General features: G+C 38.8%; 1 protein-coding gene across 2 annotated transcripts in view; it reads left to right on the plus strand.

Annotated features, from left to right (window-relative positions):
- The window catches only part of SATB2 (SATB homeobox 2), a 121,587-nt gene that overhangs the window by 36,931 nt on the left and 58,816 nt on the right, over positions 1-25,840 (plus strand). For both annotated transcript variants that reach the window (XM_081919612.1, XM_081919613.1), the window contains exons 4-7: positions 9,689-9,815; positions 10,507-10,630; positions 17,163-17,265; positions 23,595-24,067. In XM_081919612.1, coding sequence (XP_081775738.1) covers positions 9,689-9,815; positions 10,507-10,630; positions 17,163-17,265; positions 23,595-24,067 — 827 coding nt within the window. The remainder of the gene's footprint in view (positions 1-9,688; positions 9,816-10,506; positions 10,631-17,162; positions 17,266-23,594; positions 24,068-25,840) is intronic.

Genomic DNA, 25,840 nt, shown 5'->3' on the forward strand with positions numbered 1-25,840 from the left:
TGTAGTGGTTAGGAGCGGTAGACTCGTAATCTGGGGAACCGGGTTTGTGTCTCTGCTCCTCCACATGCAGCTGCTGGGTGACCTTGGGCTAGTTACACTTCTTTGAAGTCTCTCAGCCCCACTCATCTTACAGAGTGTTTGTTGTGGGAAAGGAAGGGAAAGGAGAATGTTAGCCGCTTTGAGACTCCTTAGGGTAGTGATAAAGTGGGATATCAAATCCAAACTCCTCTTCTTCTTCTCTAGCATCAATATTACTACATCTTTCCGCAGGGCCTGCAAGACAGAGCTGTTCCACCAGGCCTTTGGCCAGGGCACAGCCTGACTCCCTCCTTTGGCAATCTTCACAGAACTTTAGCCTAATGGTTGCCGTCAATTTGAGTTGAATTAATTTTAATGAAATGATTTTAGAATGTTGTTTTATTTTATTGTTGTTAGCTGCCCTGAGCCCGGCTTCGGCTGGGGCGGGCGGGATATAAATAACATTTATTATTATTATTATTATTATTATTATTATTATTATTATTATTAGTGGATTAGGATTTCAGCCGAAAGCATCCAATAAACTACTGCAAAATAAAACACCAGGAAGGCATTAAAAAATGCAACAAGGCATTTAAACTTGGAGCTTACAATTTAAAAGAGATAAAATCAATCGACCAAACCTCAAATTCTAAAATGGCAACCAATAAAAGAAAGATACATTACGAATTTTCAAAACCAGGTTGAATAATATAATTTATATTTGCATGAACTCAGGAGTAGGAAATGGGTGTATGGAACAATATGGAGCCTTCCAAAGATGGGGTGCCACTATGGAGAAGGCTTGCTTTACTGTCATTGCCTGGCTAACCTCCACAGGTAGTGGTACCTTGCATAATGGGTGGTATCCTGGTTTCAAACTGTGTACAGCTTTATAGTCAAATACCAACATTTTTAATTGTGCCCAGAAATGCATGGGGAACCAGTGTGATTCTTTTAAAAGTGGTGAGATTGTTCCATGTAACCCAAGTCTCAAAAAAGAGTCTGAAATATCAATTGTGTTGCCTCTATATCTGGGCCAATATTTTGACTGTTCTTTGGGAAAAAACCTTTGAAATTAAATAACTGCTCCTAAAATAATCAGCTTCAGAAAGCTTTATTTAATTCTTGGACTAATTGTGTTCTCTTCTTAGAGTTTTTATTAATTCAGTCTAGTTACTTAGATTAGATTAATTTAATATAATCTCTGAGTTAGGGCTCTGTCATAATATTTCCCAAATGTGAAGCGGCATCTATTACATGAGACTAATCTTCATGCAACAAAACACAAAACTTCTATATAAAGTTACATGGCACTGAACTGAGACTGATAGTATATATTATTATACATTGGTTGAAGGGAATGGAGGAAAATAATGCAATCTTATTATATACATGCCTACTCAGGAGTAAGCACCATTGAGTTTACTATTGGCTAAATGCATATTTGATTGCAACCTAAGCCATATATCGGTGCAACTCTCTGAAAGATAAAAGCAGCAATGTTAAGCACTTCACGTTCCCATTCTTATGCGGAGATTACAAGAATTGAGTGCAAGACCTTCTGTATGATCTGTGGTCCTAGGTGTTATATATGTTCACAGAATATTAACATGAGCAGACTACTCTGTTCTCTTCAGCTTTGTGTTACTGTCAAACGAGCATTTTCTTTAAATAAAGGAAATACAGCTATGCGGGAACCACATGCAAACCAGAACTCAGCTTTCTTACTGCTTCAGAACTAGTTATACCACAGCAGAACTGTGTTGGGTTTCTCGGCGGGCTGTTCATTCAGCTCATGGGCCAATTTGTGTGGGATTGTGGGAATAGTCCACTCTGTTAATGACATGGATATGTTGCAGCCTGCATAGCTGAGCCAATTTTTCTGTAGCTTTCTTCTTGGTACCTAGGGGTAACAGCTGTATTAGGAGATTTATTTGAAGTGGAAAGTCAATGAGACCACAGTCGGACTAGTCCTCAGAACTTACAACAGAACCTCTCTTGCATGGACTGACAAAGTTTTCTAGGAGGAGAAGGCTTTGGTTCTGCTCAAGTCTCGTTGTTTACAATAGGAAGGGAGGATGTGTCAAAGGAGAATCACATGCCTATGCATGCCCACACCCCTCAGCGCTATTACAATCATGATAAACATCATCTTAACATTTGCAGCTTTGATTATGACCCGCAAATGTGTCTGTAATACGCCCCTTTAGCATATGAGCTGCCTGCGGGCCTGTATCTATGTGTGTCATTATTTAAATTGTGATCCATTAATAAAAGAGAAAATACAGAGAAGGAAACTATTTTGTAGTAGCACTGACCAGTTTGAGCAATATGGCAAGCCCTTTGCTTATTGTTTGTATTGAAATCTCTTCTGAAGTTTATAACATGATAACTTGACATGCCGACATATCTTGTCACAAGCAATCTTTAGCCAATTTGGAAGCAATTCTATCTTTTATTGAAATTTGGATCAGAAATGAACTCCGATAGAATTATTCTAGAAGACAAAAAACAAATGTTAAGTTTGGGATGCTTAACCAAGTGAAGGGCCTAGTTTAGGCCTATTGATTCATAATAAAACTGATGGTTCTAGCTGGAGAATGACCTGTTTTTAATTCTTAGAATTTAAGTTCTACTCAATAACATTGAGCCTATATATATAAGTGTATACTTTAGAACAGCGATTTAGTGACTGGAAGATACCCAAAGTTCCCAGTCCAACAAAGCTAAAAGTATCCAGCAAATGAATGCTAAATACTTATCCTGTAACTGAAGGTTACCCTTCTCTTCTGTTCATAAATTGAAGCCTCCGAGTCAAGCACATTGGTTAAAGTGTAATTCACTATGTGTGGTTTTCCAGGTGATTTGTAGGTGCATATGTCACTGTTATCACATTGTTTATTCCTGTTTGTCCACTGAATTGTTTATTACAGTAGACCTGAAGCTTATGTGGTGAATGTGGGGTGGGGATGGCTCCTTTTGTATTGACATTAACATAGTAATTTGCAGCACACAATAAACATAATCATAAATTAATGCATTGGTGAGCATAATGCTTTCCTTGGAGAGATATTATGAGGTTTAATTAATTAATGTTGGTAAAGTGTTTTGAGATCCTCTGTTCCAAAGCAGTTTGGAACAGCAAAGCTGTGTTGAAGTAAAACCCTGCCATCTATTCTTACCTTATCATCAGGGCCGGCCCTATGATAAGGCAGAGTGAGGCAGCTGCCTCTGGTGGCAGATGCTGAGGTGCAGAAAGGGGACAGAGCTATGAGTGCCATGTAGCCTGCCTGGTACCTCCTATGGTAGCCTGCTGCCCTAAAGTACAGTAGAAGATACTGTCCTACTTTCACCAGTATTGTAGTAAGATTCAACTACCAATGAAATTGGCTTCTGTGCGTGCTGGGGGAGGCTGCCGTCTTGTCCTTTGCCTCAAGCAACAAAATATATTGAGCTGGCCCTGCTTATCATGCAGACAGTGCCATATGCAGAATTATACAAGTGCAGATACTTTGTAGCGTTCATTCAGTTGCTACACAAGGGCTAAACTGTGTCGGGTGCCTTGCTGAGAACTAGCGGCATTTTAAGTGCAGCGAGAACCTTTGTAGTGTAGGTGAAGGGAGTTGATACTAACCCTTGCTTTCTTGATCAGCAACACCTGAGCCAGGTAGTATAGATTTATTATTTGCTATGCATTCAATAGTATGTAATCAACCTGCTAGAACTGTGAGCACTTTAACTGATATAATAAACATTAGTTAGTTTTTGTACCATTTGGTGCAGTACTGCCATTTAGTGGCTGCTGGCTATGTTGTTGACATGTGATTCTATTAGAATCAGAGGTGCCATCTTGCATCTAAGATTGGGGGGCCCTGGCATGTGACGTTGCATCATTGGGAGGAGGCTGAGCACGGAGTTCAGCGTGGAGTGGCTTTCTCTCTCATGCTCAGGAGAAGCTGCCATAGGAGTATTATCTTAAAAGGTAAAGGGACCCCTGACCATTAGGTCCAGTCGTGGCCTACTCTGGGGTTGGGGCGCTCATCTCGCTTTATTGGCTGAGGGAGCCAGCATACAGCTTCCGGGTCATGTGGCCAGCATGACTAAGCCGCTTCTGGTAAACCAGAACAGTGCACGGAAACGCTGTTTACCTTCCCGCTGGAGTGGTACCTATTTATTTACTTGCACTTTGACATGCTTTTGAACTGCTAGGTTGGCAGGATATCTTAAAAGATGTCAAAATAAAACCATACAAAGGAGATCAACTACAGAGTATCCTTTCTACATTATTTATAGAAGCAACAACACCTTTTGGGGTGTTCAGGTTATTACAGAAAGCATAATCTTCTTTTATAGCATATCTAGAGCCATGTAATTGAATGCTGCACTTACTGAACCACATTTATGTTATTTATTTATTTATGAATTCCATTTTACAGCAAACACATTCAAAAGTTAGTTCCCCAAAGATCTTAAGAACTTTCACAGGTATGGTACTTTTGCAAGGGAAAAACAACAACATAATGAATGGGAACACTTAAAATGAAGTGTACTACTATGACTTAAGCAAAAGTTTAAAACAGAGTAGACTAGCCTAAACTTGTACAACAGCAGGATACAATCTGCTTATCTTTCAAATTTGAAATGGCAAGATACACTAAAATATCACTTGTATATTCTTTTGCTAAGATAAAGTCTTAGAATGAAGACATGCGATCGTCTGCTATTTTATGAGAATCATTTGCAGTAATGAGTGGCCTATGCTGATTAAGAAGCATTTGAAATTCATTGATAAACTTGTATCTGTTGCTTGAGTATGCTGATACTACCATTTTAATTTCAGACCTGTTCTTAATATAGGTCATTAAAGCAGGTACTTTATTTGTATTTATTTAATTAAAATATTTGTAACATGATTTTCAATTCCATAAGAAACCCCAGAGGCAGTTAGCCACAAAATTTGAAAAATAATGTGTAAGCAAAATAAATCCAGAATGGAGAATCACTGTTCATCAATCAGATCTACAGAGAACGGCAGAAAATGAATTCGATCAAAAGGCTTGCAAAACAGAAAGGTATTTACAGCATGCTAGAATCTCAGTAAAGATGAGGCAAATCAGGTCTCATGAGGAAGGGAGCTACACAATCTGGGTATCTCAACTGAAACAGCGTATATCAAACTGGCTGAAAACCAGCTTTAAGGCTAGCTTAATTTCATAATTCTTACAGGTTAGTTATGCATTTGGACCAAAATATTCAAGCATGTACACACACCATATCACATGTAGTGATAGGAGTAAAGTTTGAATGGAGGGAGTTTGGAATATGATCATCTCAAGTTGCAACGGCCTCTCTCCATTGCAAGTTGTGCCTGGTGGCTTGGAGTTCATCTTCCTTGCAATGGAGTTTGCTTCTGTTCTTGCCAGTCCCTTGCCCACTTCAAAAGTACTAAAAAGTCTTACATTGGAGAGGTGGAGGGGCTTCGTAGTAAGAAGAAGGGCTAATTAGGTATGGGCCAAGCCTTCACAGCTCTCTGCTTAACTGGAGATCCCCATGTTCAGGAACATGATTTCCTGCCAGAGAGCATGGATTTGTACTTTCCTTAGCCTTCCAGGGCCAAGTAAACTATTGTCCCATGATACAGGAAACCTATGATGAGTGGTTTTAGAAGCATCACTTCTAGTAAAGAAGAGGACTAGCAAGTCCTTTTCTGACTCGAGCAGGTGAGGCCTCCTGATGATGACTGCCTCTTTCATTTCAAAAGCAAGGTTTTTTGTGCCTGAAAAGGTTATAGGGTGGGGAAAAAAACATTCCTAACCCTCATATTTTTTCTCGCTCTTCTTGTGAGCCCTTGAAAGGTCTGTCAAATACTTAAAAAGATATGCAAGTAAAGCCTGTAAACCAGAACTGAAAATCAGTGAGCTAATCACTAATCACATAGCACTGGCTGAAGGAATAGTATGCGTTTTCAGTACTGTAACAAAGAGAGGACTTGGAGCAGGTGTTAATGCGCAAAAAGCACTGAGCGTTATGGTAACACCTGTGTTTCTGTACTGTTAGCCAATACAATTTCTTCTCCATTTGTAAGGCAGAAGAGGAAAAGCACTGTTAGCAACAGAAACTAGCATGATGTCTTCTGCATTGCTTTTGTGCTAGTTTCATAAAACAGCTCTTAGTTCTGAAACTTTCACTGCTTGTTTTCCCCCCAGTGTTGTTGCTTTCAACTTAAAATATTGCCACAGAAATTCTTTTTATTGACTTAAGAGAAAAGCCTATTGAGTCATATAACCACAGAGGCTCTACATATTATTATCCACATAATAATAATAATACACTATGTATTTGAAATATAGGAAGTCAGGTGTCTTCCAGCACTACACAGTTTTATGATTCTTTGTAGAACTTGTTAAAAGATTTTGTTGCTTACTCTAGCAAACTAGCAAACATAAAAAGTAAAATAGCTCAAATAATTAGGAAGCCAATTAGTTGACATATATAATGTAACAAGTGCATAGATATGTCACTCACTTGGTTCTATCTCATTTTAAATGTAGTGCACGCTTTTATTACAGAATATGTTATTGTTTCTTCTGTCCTGTTAAAAGTCAAGATCAAACCTATATTTTACCCAGTAAAGTATACAGATTTATTTCAAGCTGAACTTTATAATTCCAATAAGAAATTGAAACCTTCAATTTATCTTTGCACTTGTCCTATCCTATTTATTAATTTGGTTGTATAGGCTATGTCCCGTATTCTTTTTTAAAAATATTTTTTAATGAAAAGTTTTCAAAATAAAGTACAATACTGTAAAAGACAAACTAATCTGGAGAAAATAAATAAGAAGCAAGAATAAGAAAAAAAGAATATAAAAAGAAGTAATAAAATAAAACAAATACAAGGTCCTCTATCACAATTATATCTTAACCCTTATTCCACACACAGAAGAGTGAACCCTCCCAGCTCTTAACTGGGAGATTCCCCCTCTTCCCCCAGCATCCCATTCTGGAGATTCTCGCTTCCCTGCCTCTTATGCAGGGTCCTTCATCTACTATGCTTCATATTCTTGTTGGCCATGCACCAGTTGAGGGGGGCTACATCTTTAAAAGATATTTACTAGGTAATATTCCCTTCAGATATCCAAGTGTGTTACTAAGGGATCTTTAGATAGGTGGCAGACAATACCATAATTTCTTGATCTTTGGTCAGGTCCATTCCCCCCTCCCCGCCCAACATTCATCTTTATTAAAATATATTCATCTTGCTTGATTATTACTTACTAGAATAAGAAAGTACTCTGTAATCTATGCTTAGGATAATATTTTATTCTTTTCTAATTATGCTATTTTAAATGTGCATTTTATATTTGACTTTCTTCTGTAATGTTTTCTTTTGAAATCTTTAAGATGATTTTTTTTGTTAACTTTGCTGCACTAAATATGCATTCCGTAGCTGACCTCTTTAGTAATGCTTTATTTTGAAATCTTTAAGATAATATTTTAGCTCCCTGCTAATTATGTTGCTTTGAAGATATATTTTACTTTCTTCAGTAATGTTTTAGTCTGGGTTGTTTTATTTGATATTTCAATGTAGGTTGTGAACCACGTTGAGATTTTTTTCTTTAAAATTTAAAGTGGTATAGAAATGAATGATGATGATGATAATAATAGTATACACCCTTAGCAGTCATAAATGAAGCATATACACATATTACATTATTACAGTTGTGTTTTATGTATTTCTTACTGCCCTAACAAGATACAAAGGACTTTCTTCCATAGTCATGTTGAGTTATGAAAATGCTATAGTTGTCTGTAGTCCAGACCTTTAACATGTACAGAGCAGACCACATGTCCACACTCATCAAGATGGCTTTCTGATTTAGTTGGCAAATCTTCCTCAGTCTCATAGTGTAAACAATGTACTTGGGAAAATTAGGTATGAAAACACTGGAGGGTTCTCAGTGACAAGTGTTTCATATAAGTAGAAAGGGCTCGTGTATCACTATTTTTTGGTCCTCAAAGTAGGTCAATATGGAACATTTGCAAGTGACACTGTGCTGGCTGTTTTTTGGGTGGTGGGTAGGAAGAGAAGCTAAAAGCCAGTTTGAGGATTCTTTCACCTGTATGTGAATAAGTTCTGTGCTAGGAAATGATGCCCTTTGAGAAAAGCAGGCTTTATGTTGGCAAATGGAATATGGTATAAAGAGCCAGCTCAGAAGACATACGGTATTGTGAATGAGTTTTGTGTGTTATTGTGCAGGATCAGAGTCTAGGCACTATTTATACTATAGCATATTCAGCACCAGATTGTGAAACCTTAGTACTGGAACAGTGCATGATTTTAATGTTTTGTTCTCTTTATGCCTGTTTTAAACACTTTATGTCAAGCAAGAGATACTTGTTTTTCTTCTCCTTGGCAGTCCTTCCAGGAGTGTTTTGACCCTTGAATACCAAGGAGTTTATTCCAAAGCATTTTGTTATGAGGTGTCTGTTAATTTGGCCTTCTATGTCAATGGAATGTGCTGAACTAAATCCCAGTTTTGCTCTTCTTAATTTTGTTGTTTCTGAAATGTCATAATTAGCAACCTTTTGTTCCAGTTTTATACAGGAGCGAGTAAAAACATCCCTCAACTATTAACATTTTACTGATCTCTCCCCAGAATCTTAGTGTTGGCCATCACAACTTGGGATGCTTTCAGTTTTTTTCTGGTTGTGAGGCAGATTGTCTGCTATTGAGTTGAGTAAGGAGGGCTACTGGTCCCTGTTTGCACTGGTCTGTCTCTGATTAACAGAGGCATGAAGCAGAATTGGTACTGGAGCAGCATGGACCAGTACTCTAGTTTGTGGCTGTTTCTGATGGTATTGTTATACACACATTTTTTTTCTTTTACCCACTTAAGTCTAAAGAGTCTAACATGTCTAAAGTGATATCCCGATTTCTTGAAGAGGAAAAATCAGGATATCACTTTAGACACGTTAGACTCTCCAGACCTAAGTGGGTAAGCAAGATGTGTGGTGTAAGGTCTGTAACTAATTGGAAGAAGGAAACTTCTATGGATAGGATCACAGATAACACACTGTTATGTGTATGAGCTAGAACTAGCGTGATCAAAATCTTGGGCTCATGTATTTTCCCTTCCCTCTTTGTCCTGCATGGCTGGGGAAGAAAGATGTCTGCAGCATTTACTTTCAGTTTCGAAGTATCCTGGCTTAGTATTGCATACGAACTAGAGACTGTGGTTTAACATAAACTTTGGCCAGTTTCTAAACAAGCCATCTACAAACCATGGATTTTGAAATTTGCTTGTTTAACTAGCCAGATTTTGTTTGAAACTTTAATCTTTGGTTTGTTTGTAATGACAGGCCAGGATACTTTGAAAATGGAAGTGAACATTGCAAGGATCTATGGATCTACACATGAAGAGTGGTATACAGATTAACTAACTAACTAATTAACTAAATTTCTCCTGACCAGGCAGGAGAGGGGGAAGCTGGTGCACGAGCCCAAGGCTTCACTCCGGCTTGCTCTAGCTCATGCATACTGTATTTAGCATTATATGCAAACTATCCCAATATAGTAGTAAGCCTCAACTCCCTGAATAAATAATTGGATGACTTGGTAAACTGCAAATATACATTAATTTGTGTGTCCCATTCTTTCATTTCAGGTATAATCAAACTTGGGAAGTGGAATCCTCTTCCGCTCAGTTATGTAACAGATACACCTGATGCTACAGTTGCTGACATGTTACAAGATGTCTATCATGTTGTGACATTGAAAATTCAATTACAAAGGTGGGTATTTCTGAGCATCTGCCCTCCTCTGAGCTGCTCTGCCGATCACAGCATTACTACTGAGATTAGCACATCCTGTCTTCATTAATTTCTGGGCTTTTGTTGAAATGCAAAACAAAATGCATGAAGAGTGGCTCACCTGGCAGCTCTTCCTGGCCAATATTCTAACTGTTTTGATATGATATTGGAGTACAGACAAGCTCAGTCAATCATGTAAAGAGCTTTTCCTCTCAGCAGTTCCCAGTTTAGTAGTTCCTCCAGGCCTGATCAAATACTTAGCACATTATATCAGTCAAATAAATCCTTTTTTATGTTTCTTAGACTTATTCAGAAATTCAGAGCTAGAATTTGGACTGTAAGACTTGAGTCATGTTGCCTTTTGCTGAAAGCACAATGGCAGAGAGCTAGTGTCAATCAGAGGTAGGGAATGTGATAAGTAATTGTTCCAGGTTCAGGCTACAGTCCTGCATTCAGTTATCTTTGCTCAATCCTATTCACTTCAGAATGTAGCTGGAGGATATAGCTACACCATGGGAGGGAATGCTCACAATAAAAACCTGAAAGACACAAGCATGGGATTCTAACTTGTGTCTTGCGTCACAGAGCTTTATAGCTCTTGCATGTAAAGAGCAGCGATCCTTGCAGGTGATGTTTTCCATCTGTTTTAGTCTTCTGTTCTCTGTTTTCACAGTTGTTCAAAGCTGGAAGACTTGCCAGCAGAGCAGTGGAACCATGCCACAGTCCGCAATGCCTTAAAGGAGTTGCTCAAAGAGATGAATCAGAGCACGTTAGCCAAAGAATGCCCCCTCTCTCAGGTCAGTGCTTCTATCAGTGGCAGAGGTACTCATCTTTATGAAATCCTAAATTTGTATCACAACACACATAGATACATTTGGGGGGGGGGGATATTGCATCCTAAAAAAAAGTTGCAGGGATTGTAAGGACAGGACCATAGGCAGGTGTGGAGGTAGAGTGAAAAGGGTATAAGCCGGAAGATAATTGCTCTCATCACTGTTATTTGGACTCCATCCCATGTTTGGATTTGAAGCATGTGTTGCCTGTTTTGCCTTTAACCTTTCTTCCTGCTTGTTGTGTTCTTAACCTCATCCCATGCAGCCAGCATGTGCCTAGCTATCTTTGGTATCGACATTATGATCTAAGATATAGGATATAAAATTTCAAACAGGGAGGTATTTCCTCTAAACATTAAAAAACACAAATAAAATGTGTAAGTTAGCATTGTCAGTGTTTATAAATTAAAATCAAATCACAAATATATTGTCACTCATACACTATGCACTGATTCACCAAGTTTAAAAACATTCCAGTTTGCATTGTAAACAATGTATATGGGCAATAGTTGTAGACAGGATTAGTAAAATAGAGGCTTTTGTGATTTTGTGGCTAACCAAAGGGGGAGGGAAAGGGAAAGGCAATAGGGTACAAATGCTCTAGAAGTAGCACCAGATTGGCTTCCCCAACTCATTTGCCTTGTCCTACTAGGACTAATTTCAGATCTTGGAAACAATGTTGGGTCAAGCAAAGGCTACATTCTAACAGGCAAGATCAGGCAAATTCGAAGCTCAAAGCTCACAAGGCAAACAAGCAAGGTGGGTAGCACACTAGAGAACTGAGTAGAGCCCAGGCTGGAAGTTAGACAAAGCAGGGTTGAATGTGGCTTCTGTGTATAGCAAACCCCGACTGAACCTCAAATAGGACCGTGGTTCCACTGAGCAGCTAAGCTCCACTCCTGATAAGCAGATCTAGTCTATTTTATAAATGGTGGGCTCTGTGGCATAGAGGAGGGCATGTTTCTACTTTGATCTCCAACCTGGAGTCCTTGCATTCTGAGGATAGCATTGTGGCAGCCTTAGAAAGGCACTGGTGTCATAGGGTCCTCTAATGTTGTAACCCCATATCAGGTGGAGATGTCAAAGGCTGGCTCTGAGTACAAATTACTTCCTGGTCCAACATGTCCTCAATATCCATGAGGATTAAAGGCCAGGGCCCTGAGTCATGATACAAGGTATGACACGATCCACTTAGCCTCTTTGAAGTGGAATTCAGTGTTGTGTTTATGAGAATCACCTTTTTGTTCACTGTTGAATCTGAATTCTTTAACAATGCAGAATGAAACACAGTTCCCAGATGTTTTCTCCACAGACATGGTAGATCAGCTGCATATTGTATCAGTCAATTCTGCACAAAACAGAGTAAACAAGTAAAGTAGTGTAGATTGGCCCTGTCCCATCCTGTGGAACTAAGCATACACTGTGAAGGATTGATATATGTAACAATGGCACTGATGAAGGCACTCTTTTTGTTTTACAATGTTAGTTTCCCCTTCCCACTTCTTTGTTGTGACTCATGTAGTGCAAAAATTGGGATGTTTCAGATAAGCTGTCTGTTGCCATCATTTGACTCTGCCTCTAACACAATCCCTTCTCCCAAATCAGTTTTAAGAAAATATTGTGCCAAATGTGAAATGTCATTACAACCCCCTTGTGATTAATATATTATTGACAGCAGCAAATTACAGAGCTGTCTCCTAGGAGTGAAACTGCAGAGTAAATGCTGCTGTTTATTAATGTGCTCACAATGCATCAAGTATTCCTCTGTAGAGAAGTGAAAGGAGGCAGCACAGGGAGTCCCTTTCCCACTGGTGACAGTTTTCTATCTCTTGTTCTAGTGCATGAGCTTTACTTCCAGTTCAGATGGGGATTCAGATTACCATTAAAGGGAAAAAAATGTGAACTCTTGATTTGCGTTTTTAAGAAACCCTCTCCATTAGATGTATTTTGTATCTGTAGCTTGGTTGCTCTTAGTATTAGGCTGTTAATAGAACCACAGGAAATCACCTTAACCAAGGATGGAATTGTATTATCCAGCCATGTCCTGCTTACTAAAAACTGTGTAAATTACTTCAAACTTGTTCACGTGGTTTGCTTTCCTCCAAAGAGTTAATTCTTTTGAAGAGCAGGGTATAAATACCTAACTACATTTTAAACAATTAAAAAATAAATAAAGCTTGCAGCTTTTGTTCTAAGGAACTCTGGCTGAAGATTCAGCTAGATGTAATGGCTGATTTTTAGCTCCAATGACTGCCTTGTTCATGTATAAAGGGGGAGGTGTGTATGTACAGTAGATATAGTTTTAACAGCAATAGGGGTGTGTGCCTTAATTTCTTATGGTTCATCAGCCAAACTCATACTTTGCCCATCCTGGTAAATGAGCGAGATTGTGATGCCTTTGGTGATGGACCAGAAGGAAGTGGGGATGGAAAACATTCAGCTGCCACCACCCACATGTGTATTTGCATGATAAAATTATATATATGTAGATATGTATACAAAGTCAGCTTCGTGTCTTGTTGACACTAAGATCAGGCTATATATTACAAATTTACCACTATTATAGTAGGTAGTGGCTTGGAAATTACGTAATGCCTGGGACTGGCTAAGAGCTTTGAAGCATCTTACTGATAAATACTGATTCAGTTAATTAATAGTCAGATGCCATATCTGTGATCTCTGGAACCTAGGGCAAGATAATGTGAAACAAAGCAATTATTGAGATGAGACATCATTTTTCTCCCACCAATTTTCATTTTAATATCACCAAAGTAGCATGCCTAAAAGGGACGCAGGTGGCGCTGTGGGTTAAAGCCTCAGCGCCTAGGACTTGCTGATTGAAAGGTCGGCGGTTCGAATCCCTGCGGCGGGGTGCGCTCCCGCTGCTCGGTCCCAGCGCCTGCCAACCTAGCAGTTCGAAAGCACCTCCGGGTGCAAGTAGATAAATAGGGACCGCTTACCAGCGGGAAGGTAAACGGCGTTTCTGTGTGCGGCGCTGGCTCGCCAGAGCAGCGATGTCACGCTGGCCACGTGACCCGGAAGTGTCTCCGGACAGCGCTGGCCCCTGGCCTCTTAAGTGAGATGGGCGCACAACCCCAGAGTCTGTCAAGACTGGCCCGTACGGGCAGGGGTACCTTTACCTTTACCTAGCATGCCTAAAGGGAGTAGGGTGTTCTTTTTCTAACTTTTGCTTCAGGTGTGAACATTATTTAGATGATAATGGCAGAACCCCAACTTTCATCACTCAGAGAAATTATTTTTCAAAACAAAGATATTCCACTTTGTGAGGGGGATAAAACATCCACAGCCTTGATTCAGATGATATAACCATGATTTAGAATGACTGTGAAAAAGCCACTGTGAGTTTTTCCAGTCCCACTTATCTCTACGTTATGTGTGAGAGGATGGGGGATAAAGCTTCTGCTTTCACTTTAGAACAAGCTACAGTTTTATGTTACATTCATAACTTGTAGAAGCATTGTTTTCTTTAGCTAAAGGTAACTCATTACAATGTCAGACCACAGTATGACACAACATCTTTTAACTAACTGGTTGAAACAAATCACAGTTCTCTGAGTTTTCACTTAATGGAGAATTGTGATTTGTCAGTGTAGCTACAGGCTTCATCTAGTTCATATGTGATCAGCTCAACTGAACCATAGTATCCACAAGTTAGTATCTGAACTCCTGAGCTTAGACCTGCTACTTCTCTGGCATTTCAGTTCCAGTGTAGAGTTCTCCCCAAATCCTCTAATAGAAGAAGCTTGAACCTGTCTCCAGCTTTCTATCTACATGGCTTTGTGGTGAAACAGGCCACTGAGTGGCATCTCTCCTCTCTTGTCTAATCTTATTTCTTTTAAAATATCAAGCTAAATTCACTAGTCTTAATATATTGTGCTTTTGTGTGCATGTTTTTCAAGTTCTGCTATCGCAGCAACTGCACACGTTGGCTCTCCTTATTACTTGTCGTAGCTTATCAAGGCTTCTCTGTAAATAATAACAATAACTATTGCCCTCTAAATACTGTTGGAAACAAGTTACAGCTATTTAATTTCAGCTCTGCTAAGTATATACAAATGATACAAAGATTCTGTCCTGAAATGGTACTAGGGTGGTTTAACCCTCTTGCCAGGGAACTCTGGGAACTGTAGCTCTCTGAGGTGAATAGGGGTTTACTAAAACACTCAGCACCCTTCAAGCTACGCTTTGCAGCAGTCTCTGGGGGAAGCTATGATGCTGCTTTAAATGTATAGCACAGGTGTGGCCTTAGATTACCCCATCTCCACCCTGAGGTTTGTATTCACAGCGAGTGCAAAAACCAGGTTTATCATGTTCCTGGTGGGCTGCCATGTGTAGCTGGTGGCCTGTATTTCCCTTAGTCAGGGCATGCATTGTGCTGGCCTGTTGTGCAGAATATTTAACTTAATAAAAACTGTTTTTCATAAAAAAAAGTTAAAAGTTTTCTCTAGAGCCTCTTTTCCTTTGTTTTCCAACCATATAGAACTGTTATCTGGGAGGGGGGATTATACCTGTTGTCCTAATCCTTGCCTTCCTTGCGGAAACCGATGCACAGCACATTGATTGCAAGGACAGCAGACATAAGACTACTTCCCCTCGTCATTCATTGTATATGCCTTTTTTGTTCCTCACTCCCACTCCCATACATAAAAGCACCACCTCTCTTTGGGTGTGCGTTACACGAGATGACCTGCTAGATCATCTGGTGCTAGATCTGCTAAGGGTGTGCCTATGACTAACCATGTTGTCTGAATGTTGGGAATAGGCCCATGCTAAGAATGGTTTCATTTTAAGAGCTGGATAAGAGATTAGCAGGGCTGGTCCCCATTCTGTGGCTGTGGAAGTGCTGCCTGGGAGGTGGAGGTGCTAAAGATGCCTTTTTGAAGATTAGAGGGTAAGCAGGGGAAAGTGTTTGCTGCTGAGCTGAATCAAAAATTTCAGAGACAACTGCGACAGTTAAAGTAGTGAATTAACATCTGCTCACATACGACACTCTTGGAGAGGCCAAAAGCTTCCTGAGGGTGCTGTTGTGGCTAGTCTGAAAATTTCAAACGATATTTTACTGGAACATCCTCCCTCATCCCGGGTGAGGATGATCTGGATTGGAACCTTGAGTTTAAATATCCCAGTTTCCCAAGCTGTTTCCCCCAAATCTATTTATCTTCAATGGTGAACAAAACTACAGATCCATACGACTGAGAATCCCCATATAGTATAATGTTGAATATATTGGATTTCTTGCTTTGATAATCCTTTTGAATATGGTTCTTACTTTTGTACTGTAGATCAGAATTATGCCAGAATCTTGACTTTGGAAATTAGGGACAGTTAATAAGGAGTGAGGTAGGTCCATGTTAGATATATGAAGAACCCATTGTGTTGTGTTATGGAAGTGAAATCAATTGAAAAGACACAAAAGAATACAAGCAAATCTAATTTTTCCAAAACTACCCTTCATGGTTTAAGACTAACATTTCCTGATCACCCAGAATATATAGACAGCTACCACATTATCATTTTAGGGATTGTTCCATAGCGTTTGAATACATTTTATATATTTAGGAGAAATGGTAATAAATTGTGCTTTTCATGTGAGCTAGAGAGAATTTTGATGATTGGAAGATATAATAAGTTCTGAAATAAATAAAATGAATAAAAATATACTCCATAAAAGCAGAAGAGTAGCAGAAGAGCAGAGCCTTTTATCACTCTCTGTTATGTGCAGCCAGACTCAAAACTAGTGGTGTGTGCTGAAATGGTAAAAAGATCTAGCACCTAATGTCAGTTTCCAGTGGCCCAAAAGTACCCTTTGTTTCAAATCCATATGCTTGTTTGATATTCTACTATTTTTAGTTTCATCTATTCACAGTAGCTCTGTAATTTGTCTCCTGTGTGGATTTTCATACAAGGATTAATGGCACGTTTCTATAAATTATATTAATTTAACTTATTTGCCTAACTGTTGTTCTACAGCAAGTAGCACGAATGTTCCCAGATTCTTGGCTGTGTGGTCTTTGTTGCAGTTGGAAGCAGAAGAGAAACATCTGAAAAGCATTATTTGGATTATGCATGCTGGAGCACTAATCTTACCTTTAGGATCCGGTTCCTAAATCACAACTCTTCTTACCCTTTGTATTCCCTATTGTGACAGTGCTTCTAGTTATGCTTTTAGTAAGAGGATTCTTTTTATAATACCCAGTATAAATTAAAGTGACAAGTGGATCTAAACTGGAGACATAAGTCTTAAGTCATACGGGATCTTTCCCCCGTAATTAATAATGAAGGTAATTACATCTAGTGATACAAAATAGAAGATAAAGCCAATTTTGAGAGCTATGAAGTAGGTTTTATGGAGTGCCGTTCAGTTTAAGAATTAAGATTTGATGAGTTGAGTCTGCACTTATATATCATTTTCTTTTGAAAGGATTTTGATTGTTTTCTTTGTGGAAACACTTTTTCTTTCTCTCTCTGCTTCCAGAGTATGATATCATCCATTGTAAATAGCACATACTATGCCAATGTGTCGGCAACCAAGTGCCAGGAATTTGGGAGATGGTATAAAAAGTACAAGAAGATTAAAGGTAAATAAATTATAGCTACCATTCATTGCCATACCTCTGAACAGGTTTCAAATGCTTGAAATTTATTGTGAAATGATGAAGTGACCCAAAGGTGGGTTTGTATACAATATTATCAATATTTTTAAGATACAAAGACTTTCTTTGATTTAAGCAGACAGTGTATGAACTTGAACAAATTCTTTAAATGTTTTGTCTCAAGGTAAAAAAAGAATACTTGAAAATGTTTTTGTATATATGCACTTAACTTAAAACGAATCAAAGGAACTGCACAGCTTCAAGGCCGTTTAGTGGATCCCTTTCTCTTATAAAAGAAACGGGGATGGTTTTCCCATTCCATTGGACTGTTGTGTAAGAGCATCTTCAATCATGCTGGAAAGCCTTCCCATATGGAATTCTCAGACTTTCCACTACAACCACTAAGTGGGCTTCCACTTTCTTAGCATTCAGTTTTTTAAAGCTCTCTCTCTCTCTCTTTCTTTTTAGTTAGTAAGTGTACAGTTAAATTGTTGAGTGCAGTGAAAGCAGAATGAGACCTTGATTTCATTCAAAAGGTCAAGGATCTAAGCCCAAATAATTTTCTGGATAACTGTGTGTGTGTTCAAGAGATTCAGCCTGTTTGTAGCTGCTCAGAAGTGTTTCTGTGTGTCTGTATGTGTATGCTTGATGAGGAAGGGAAAGTGAAGGTATGTGTGAAATCAACAAAAGCTGCTCTAAAATGGCTCAAGTGGTGTTGATGCATCAGCTAAACGTGGGAGGTAAAACAACAATGAAATAAAATCACAGGTATAGTGTGCATGAAAAATAAACAGATACAGAACTTTATTATGGTCATCTAAAACCATCTCAAAGGATGCTTTTGGCATTTTTTAAATTTCACATCTTCTCAATTTCTTATGATTTTAATTTCCCCTTCATAACAAAATGTTTAGAAATAAGAATTTATTTCATGTGTGAGATCAGTGATTGTTTGTAAACTTCAATCTCAATGCATTCCTTGAAATTTAAAGAAAAGGGGCCTAGGGATTTTGAGTCTGGTCAGCAAGATTACCAACTTTTCAGGGTCAATCCAGTTGAGGCAGCAAAAAAGCAATTCTAATTTACTATTGTAAATGGGAAGTAGAAGAGGGTTTCAAAATTATTTTATTGGCATTGCAGTTGAACATGATCTGCTGTGTGAAATGTGTTTCTTATTTATGTACTAATGTCTCTTTTAATAAAGCAGTGGGAACTAACTGGTTCCTTCTTAATCAAAACCATGATTTCCTAAACATAAGCTATGTGATTCTGTTACAAGTTGCCACATATAGATCTCTTTGGTCAACCTTTTCCCCCTCCCACTCCATTGAAATAAACAAACAGTAAAATAATTATACATACTGGAAGATCAAAGTAAATATGACTAATGCACAGCAAAAATTTAAAAAACTCTCTGGAAGAAGAAAAGCATTAGGTTGCAGAACATATACTTAACATTTAAACAAATATAAGAAACCGAACAATCAATAATTTGATATCATTAGCAACAGATGGAAAAGCTTTATGCAAAGAGAACTTGAAATAAACATGCTCGCTGTATAGTTTGTGAAACCCATTACAAATGTAGCAGAACTATTTAGCCTTGACATATTTTAAGGTTTTCACGCAGCTCATGGCTATGTGTCTTTACGCCATGTATATTTGATTTTTGGAGTTTGATTAGCTGGATCTGCATCTTCATATAAAGTTCTAAAAAGAAGTTTGGGTACAGTTGTCTATGAAAAAGCCATGGGCTTTTGTGGGTTTGGAATTACTTGCTGAGCAAGATACACAGGAGAAACTGAATGAACACAATCTTGCCAATTTCAGTTGTAAGCGTCTTGTCCTTTTTTGCCTTTCTGTCTTATTTTTACCTTTTAGGTTGTGAGTTTGCAAGATGAGCTTGTGGTTGTTAGTGTTGTTCTTATTGTTACTATTATTGTACCTATAATAGTATTATGCTAACAACAGTCATTGTTGAATCCCTCTTGGGCTATGTGTGCCATGTAATTATGAGAATTTGTATAACTTTCCTCACGTATGCTTTTCTGTTCAGATGAAAAAAACAAGCCAATTGAAGCCTCACTTATAAATAAATCTTTAGTCAATAGTCAGCATAAACAACAGCTTTGGAAATAGTGTGATAGATATCCTTGTTCTTTTCCTGCCTTCTAATGTAATTCACCATTTACGACTAATCTCCATGACAAAATAGGATGGGTGCAGTTCAGAAAGAGTACTATTTCTTTTATTTAGCTGTATGCTGCTCAATTTCAGTATACAGTTGATGACCATTGTTACGGAGGTTCCGTTCCCAGTCCCTGTGTGTGTCGGTGGAGTGCATATAAGCGATCCCAACCCTGTTATGCCCGACTATGCCCCTGTCACACCCTTTTCATGACATGTTGAGTGACATTTTTGGGTCACTTCCAGGTTCGGTGCAGGTTTGTGTGTGCACGATCGCTTTTTAGACACGTGTTAATTGGTCTTTTCCTGTGTAAATAACGAGACAGCATTCCCCCCCCTACACAGTGCCTTGGACAGTTTTGATAGGCTGTTAAATGGCTAAATATGTAAAGTGCAATTGTTAAACCAGCCTGAACAAGTTAATATGAATATTTTCTGTACCTCTCCAGTATTGGGGAGATACTTTAGCATGCCTCAAAGTTTGCATATCTTTATTTCACACTAATAACTTCCACACCCATTTCATTAGTGCAGGGAAGAATAAGGTATCTAAGGCAGTTTGTTTCCTTGTAAAATTTGGGAGACATTACAAAGACGTATCTTAAGTGTATAAATCAGAAGTCCATGGTCAGTTTTGGAGTAAGCATATAATAAAGAAGATGCCAACCCAAATTGTTTCAGATGTGCAGAGAAAGTGAAGATTCTCTCTCTCTCTCTCTCTCTCTCTCTCTCTCTCTCTCTCTCTCTCTCTCTCTCTCTCTCTCTCTCTCATATTACTAAAACCTGTGGGCACCCACTGACAAAAGAAAGTACCGTATTTTTTGCTCTGTAAGACTCACTTTTTCCCTCCTAAAAAGTAAGGGGAAATGTGTGTGCGTCTTCTGGAGCGAATGCAGGCTGCACAGCTATCCCAGAAGCCAGAACAGTAATAGGGATCGCTGTGCTGTGATCCCTCTTGCTGTTCTGGCTTCTGAGATTCAGAATATTTTTTTTCTTGTTTTCCTCCTCCAAAAACTAGGTGCGTCTTATAGAGTGAAAAATACGGCACTTCTTCACACTATGCATAGCTCTCTAAATATGTTATAGGAAATATAATATGTCTCTCTGACTCAGTCTCTCTGCTGATCTTTGGCTGTTCGACTGTCCTCAACCTTTCAGTAGTTTTGCGCATGTATCTGAATATATTATTCAACTTTGAAAATGTATTTCCTAAAAGTAATGGGAGTTTTCCAGAGCAAATTCATACTGCTCTCCAATGTGCCCAAGGATTGCCTGCAGAATAGGGCATAGGTTCCTCGATATATCTGCTAACATTTTTGCAGCTGCTTCTCAAATATCGAAAATTATTTTCAAATGTTATCTTTTTTATTGATCTTGAACTTTGATACTCATCACTGCTCGCCAGCTTAGCTCAGTATTATGACATACCTTGTGTTGTGCTTACCTTCTTTTTTTCAAATAGTATACTTTGAGGGAAAATCTGTTTCTTGAAGCTGTAGAAAGTTATTTAAATCCCAAATACTTTGGTGCTCAGCAGTTTCTCTGGCCATCATCTTGCAGACGCAGGAAGGCTTCTAGATTAATTCATGTTCCATGTGCTACTGGAGTAGTCCATCAATGGAACTTGCCTGTAGAAGCTCCTGTGAACTACAGCTTGGCTCTGGATAATAAGATTTCTTGGCTCATTAGCATGCATAGTGTTGTGATGACCTATTTTGCGCTAAATTTTTCACTTGTATGTAGTAGTCACAGGAGATCACTCCAGGAGTGACCCCGTGGCTGCCAAATGCTATGGTGGAACTAACCCTTTGGCCTTATCCGTCACAGATGTGCAAATACAGTTCTGTTGGCCCGAGAGAGTAAATAGCAATAATGGAAGGTTGGGGTAAACATAAAGATAAATGTTGACTGGAAATGAGATTTTGAAATTACCCCCTTGCTCATAATTGGGTTAAGTGGGTTGTGATGAAAAGAAATAAGTAATTAAGATAATCACAGTTTTTAAATAAGTTACCACACGAAAAGCACCTCCCAGGCTATAGAGTGGTTCAGAGCCTAGTAATTATGTAGTCTGTGTAGCAGCACACCCCAGACTGCAACAAAACTGCCTCCTTGAGGTTGGTAGTGGTATTGTGACCTCATAAACCCATTATACCAGTGGCCAAACACATATGGGTTCAAAACCTATAATCTGGACAGAATCTAAGGTATTGCCTTTTTCTATACCTATGTTATGTGGAACTTACAGCTTTATAAATGGTGCTATATAGCCACATTTTTATGTGGTTGATCAGTGGAGTAGTATTTCTTTGATAAAACATTAAATTGCAGATGTGGCAATCTCACTTGCTGTCTAATATGGCTCTGTTAAACCTTGCCACCATTGGTGGGTTGACTGTCCAAAGTCCACAGGTTTAAATATATGCCATGATAGCAATGCAGAATATGATCTGGGCTATTAGAAAGTGGCATAGTCTGCCAACAGGTTGGAAAACCTATTGGTAATGACATTTTCCATGCATTGGGGAAAGCTTTAAAAGGCTGGAAGTATGTTTCTGGTGCGGTGGTGCAAAAAAGGGCCCTGATAATGAGGGAAATGTATGATACTGAATACTAGCCAGATAGTGTGTGCACTATTGCTTTAAGAGTTGGCAATGAAAAGGTTAATGGCCTAGCAACATTTCCATTTCAAAACGTTATTTTTATAGGGGTATATAACTTGGCTCAAAAACTGGGTCTGTGTGGAAACTTGGCAAGAATAGCATCAACCAAGAAATGTATTTTCAGTTTTGCAAACTTTGAAATATATTTGGCTGCATTAATTAACAGATTTAGGTCTCTATTTTTAAAATTCTTAAATACTAATTAGTAAAGAAGGCCAATCTTTACATCGGGGCAAACTTTTCTTGATTTTACAGCTGTATCAATGCAGGCATAATTTTGCTCTCTATATACTTTGTTGAAATAAAACAAAATATCAGGTGTTTAATTTTATAGTAGTTTTGATAGAACTTAAAAAAATGAAACAAAATAGCCCTCTAAAGGAAATACCTCACTGTTCACAAGTACCCTGTCAAATCTGGCTGTAATTCGGTAGAGGGCTTGAAAGTTTCTTAGAGCTGATTCGGATGTTACACATTAGCAGGGATTAAGATGCGAGAACTACTTGCACTTTTGAATTCTTACTAAAAATGTTTTATCTAAAGTACTGAGATGACAGGGTGTACGTTCCACATTTCAGTTTGAATTGCTTAACTCTGTGCTGTGTACAGTAGTTGGAATCTTGTGTGTATAGAATACTGAACTACTCATATATTTCTGCATGGGAGATAGAAAGATCTAGCTAAAAAAGCATTTTCCTAGTGAAGATACTATTGAATATTTGGTGAAGTGGTCTACGTTATTAATTGGTATAGTGATTTTTATTGGTGTATCGATTTTATTCATATCTTGTGTTTCAAATTGTTTTAATACTATGAACCGCTTCAAGAGTTTATTGACGAGTGTTAGGCTAGTTGAAGAAATAATAAAGCAACAGCAAGAAGTGAGGAAGATAGGGGAGAGCGGAAGTTTGCCATACTTTTCATTCCCATGTGATGTTGCTATGCATTGCTAATCTAACATACATGTATGTATGGGGATGACTGTATGTGACCAGATGTATTTGCCCATGCAAATATGCATGGAAGTCATCTTGTGTGATTCTGATTGTTTCTGCACCATGCAGCTAGAGACGTGCATCCCCCACCCCCTTCCTGAAAACAGGGCTTGAGGGTGCACATTGCACTCTGGGGCACTGCATGTGATTTTTCCTGGTGTGTGTGTCGTTCCTAGCTGTGTCCCAGTCTTGCAGGAATATAGCACAAACAGACTGAAGCAGGCAGTGACTCTAGATATGGAATTCAAATTTTTTTTTTTTGCTTATATCCTTTTCCTATAGTGTTTACTGCATGTAAAAGTTATGGATTACTAATTTTATCTCAGCGTAGAATATTGTGGCATTAGCTGATTTGGCATTAGACTGGTTGGAATTTGGTTGTATCAGGTTTGGGTTGTTTTTTTTAAAATAATCCTATGTGTTCCACTCAAATTATGATATAATTATGTTATTTTATTTTTTTGAACAGTGGAACGAGTTGAAAGAGACAACCTCTCAGAATATTGTGTTCTTGGCCAGCGTCCCATGCACTTACCAAATATCAACCAGCTGGCAACCTTGGGCAAAACAAACGAACAGTCTCCTCATGGTCAAATTCACCACAGCACTCCGATCAGAAACCAAGTGCCAACTTTGCAGCCAATCATGAGCCCTGGTCTTCTTACGCCTCAACTCAGTCCACAACTTGTCAGGCAACAGATAGCAATGGCCCACTTGATAAACCAGCAGATTGCAGTAAGCCGGCTATTGGCTCATCAACACCCACAGGCTATTAACCAACAGTTTCTAAACCATCCGCCCATCCCTAGAACAGTCAAACCAGAGCCAACAAATTCATCAGTGGAAGTGTCTCCAGATATCTACCAGCAAGTCAGGGATGAGTTGAAGAGGGCCAGTGTATCCCAAGCTGTCTTTGCAAGAGTGGCTTTCAATCGCACCCAGGTATCACATTTTTATTTCAATTTCTTATTCCAGTCCAAAATTGGAACATGGTTACATTTTAACAAAGATTGGTTGCATGTCATTATAAGAAGCTCATCTAGGAAATAATGTGTTCCCTTACAACAGTTTTTACACATAGGCTTTCAAAATTATTATTTTTTTATTGAAAGGTTTTCATGGAATACAAGGGTACATGTAACATCTCTAATTTCAATTCATAGAGTCCTTTCTACAGGTCAGTTACATTTGGGGTGAGACACTGCTGTCATTGGCCTTGTGAGGTTGCAGGGAGAGGGGGCAGGAAAAGAAGGGGGGATAATGATCTTTCATTCTTTTGCATAGTGTATTTGCAGAGCATTTATGTTAGTATCACGAGGCTAGGCTCTTGAATGTTTACTTAAAGCCTGATCTAGATGATTTTGGGAGTGTAGAAAGAGAACCTCCAGATTTCCTACATCCTTTCTCTCCAGCTAGGAGGAAAGGCATGGCAGTTATCCCAAAAGAATCTATCTGTGTACTTCTGTCCTTGTTTGTTTGGTTCTTAGTACAGACAAGAAGAACTCAAGGACAGTTCTGATCTTCAACCAATACCTCCTCAGGCTGTAAAAGTTTGCTTGCCTGCTTGCTGCTTTAAATTGTTAGATGTTTTGAGATACGTTAATTTTTCAGTACAGTACTTCATTTCCAAATAAACATGCTGTTATAAAATATTATGGCCAGGGTATGAGTAAATAAAGGGTGGACAAAGAGAAACCGCTTGATCCTTTCCCCTCTGGACCATTTCAGCTGAAAAATGTCCTTCCCAAACTGCTTTTTAAAGATGCATCGTTCCCATATATTTCCACTCGGCAATTTGAGGGAGGTGATTTGGAGCTTGGAGTGGGGAGCAGGGAAAACAATTAAAGAGCCTGTCTTCATGTGCCTTTCTTCTGCTCATACCCAATCTACCTAGTCTGCTTAAGAAAACAAAAGTTAAAAAATAAAATCATGGAGGAAATAATCACAGAATTTTAGGGTTGAACTATATGTGACATGCATATGTGTGTTTAAAAAAAGTGACCGTTTTGTGCGGTGGCAATTTGCAATAGAGAACGGAAGAGGAAGGGAGGCACAACTCTTTCTGCTGCCTACTATTTCTCCATTCCAAATCATTATGCTCCTCCTTACCATGGGCTTCTTTGTATGGTTGTGAGAGCTGAAATGCGTCTGGAGCTATTTGTTTATTTGGAGATCTTTGGGTCAGTCCAGAATAAAGGTGGCAGACAGGATAGTGTAAGCATGTATATTAGGGATGGCTAACCTATGGACCAGATCTGTGCCCCCCCATGCCCACCTACACAAAGTCTTTTCTAACCTCCCAAGGTCGCCCTGCCAACAATTTGCTGCTGATAATATTCTTTTCATTGACTGATCCATGGTTCTGTGCCAGTGTGTTCATACATTGCCCAAAGGTGGCAAAAAGTTGTCAGTGGTAGTAGCACCACATCATGTAAGTTGCCTGCCACTCTCTTAAACATCAATGCTTCCGTAGTGTAGTGCTTGAAAATCTTCATTTCCAGCACTTCCTGTTGCTTTGTTTATGAGAACAATATTTGTTTATGAGAACAATATTTGTTGCCGCTTCTCTGTGGGTCATGTCCCATTGCATACCGTGCAGTGTTGTCCAGACTTTTTTCAAAGAGGGCCAGATTTGATGAAGTGAAGGGCCGTGAGGGCTGACCAAAGGGCCAATCTAAGTTGCTGAGGTTTCTTTAGGATTTTACCCCAGGAAAT

This window comes from Podarcis melisellensis, assembly GCF_964234715.1.
Source record: "Podarcis melisellensis genome assembly, chromosome: 1".
In the NCBI taxonomy this organism is placed as follows: Eukaryota; Metazoa; Chordata; class Lepidosauria; order Squamata; family Lacertidae; genus Podarcis; species Podarcis melisellensis.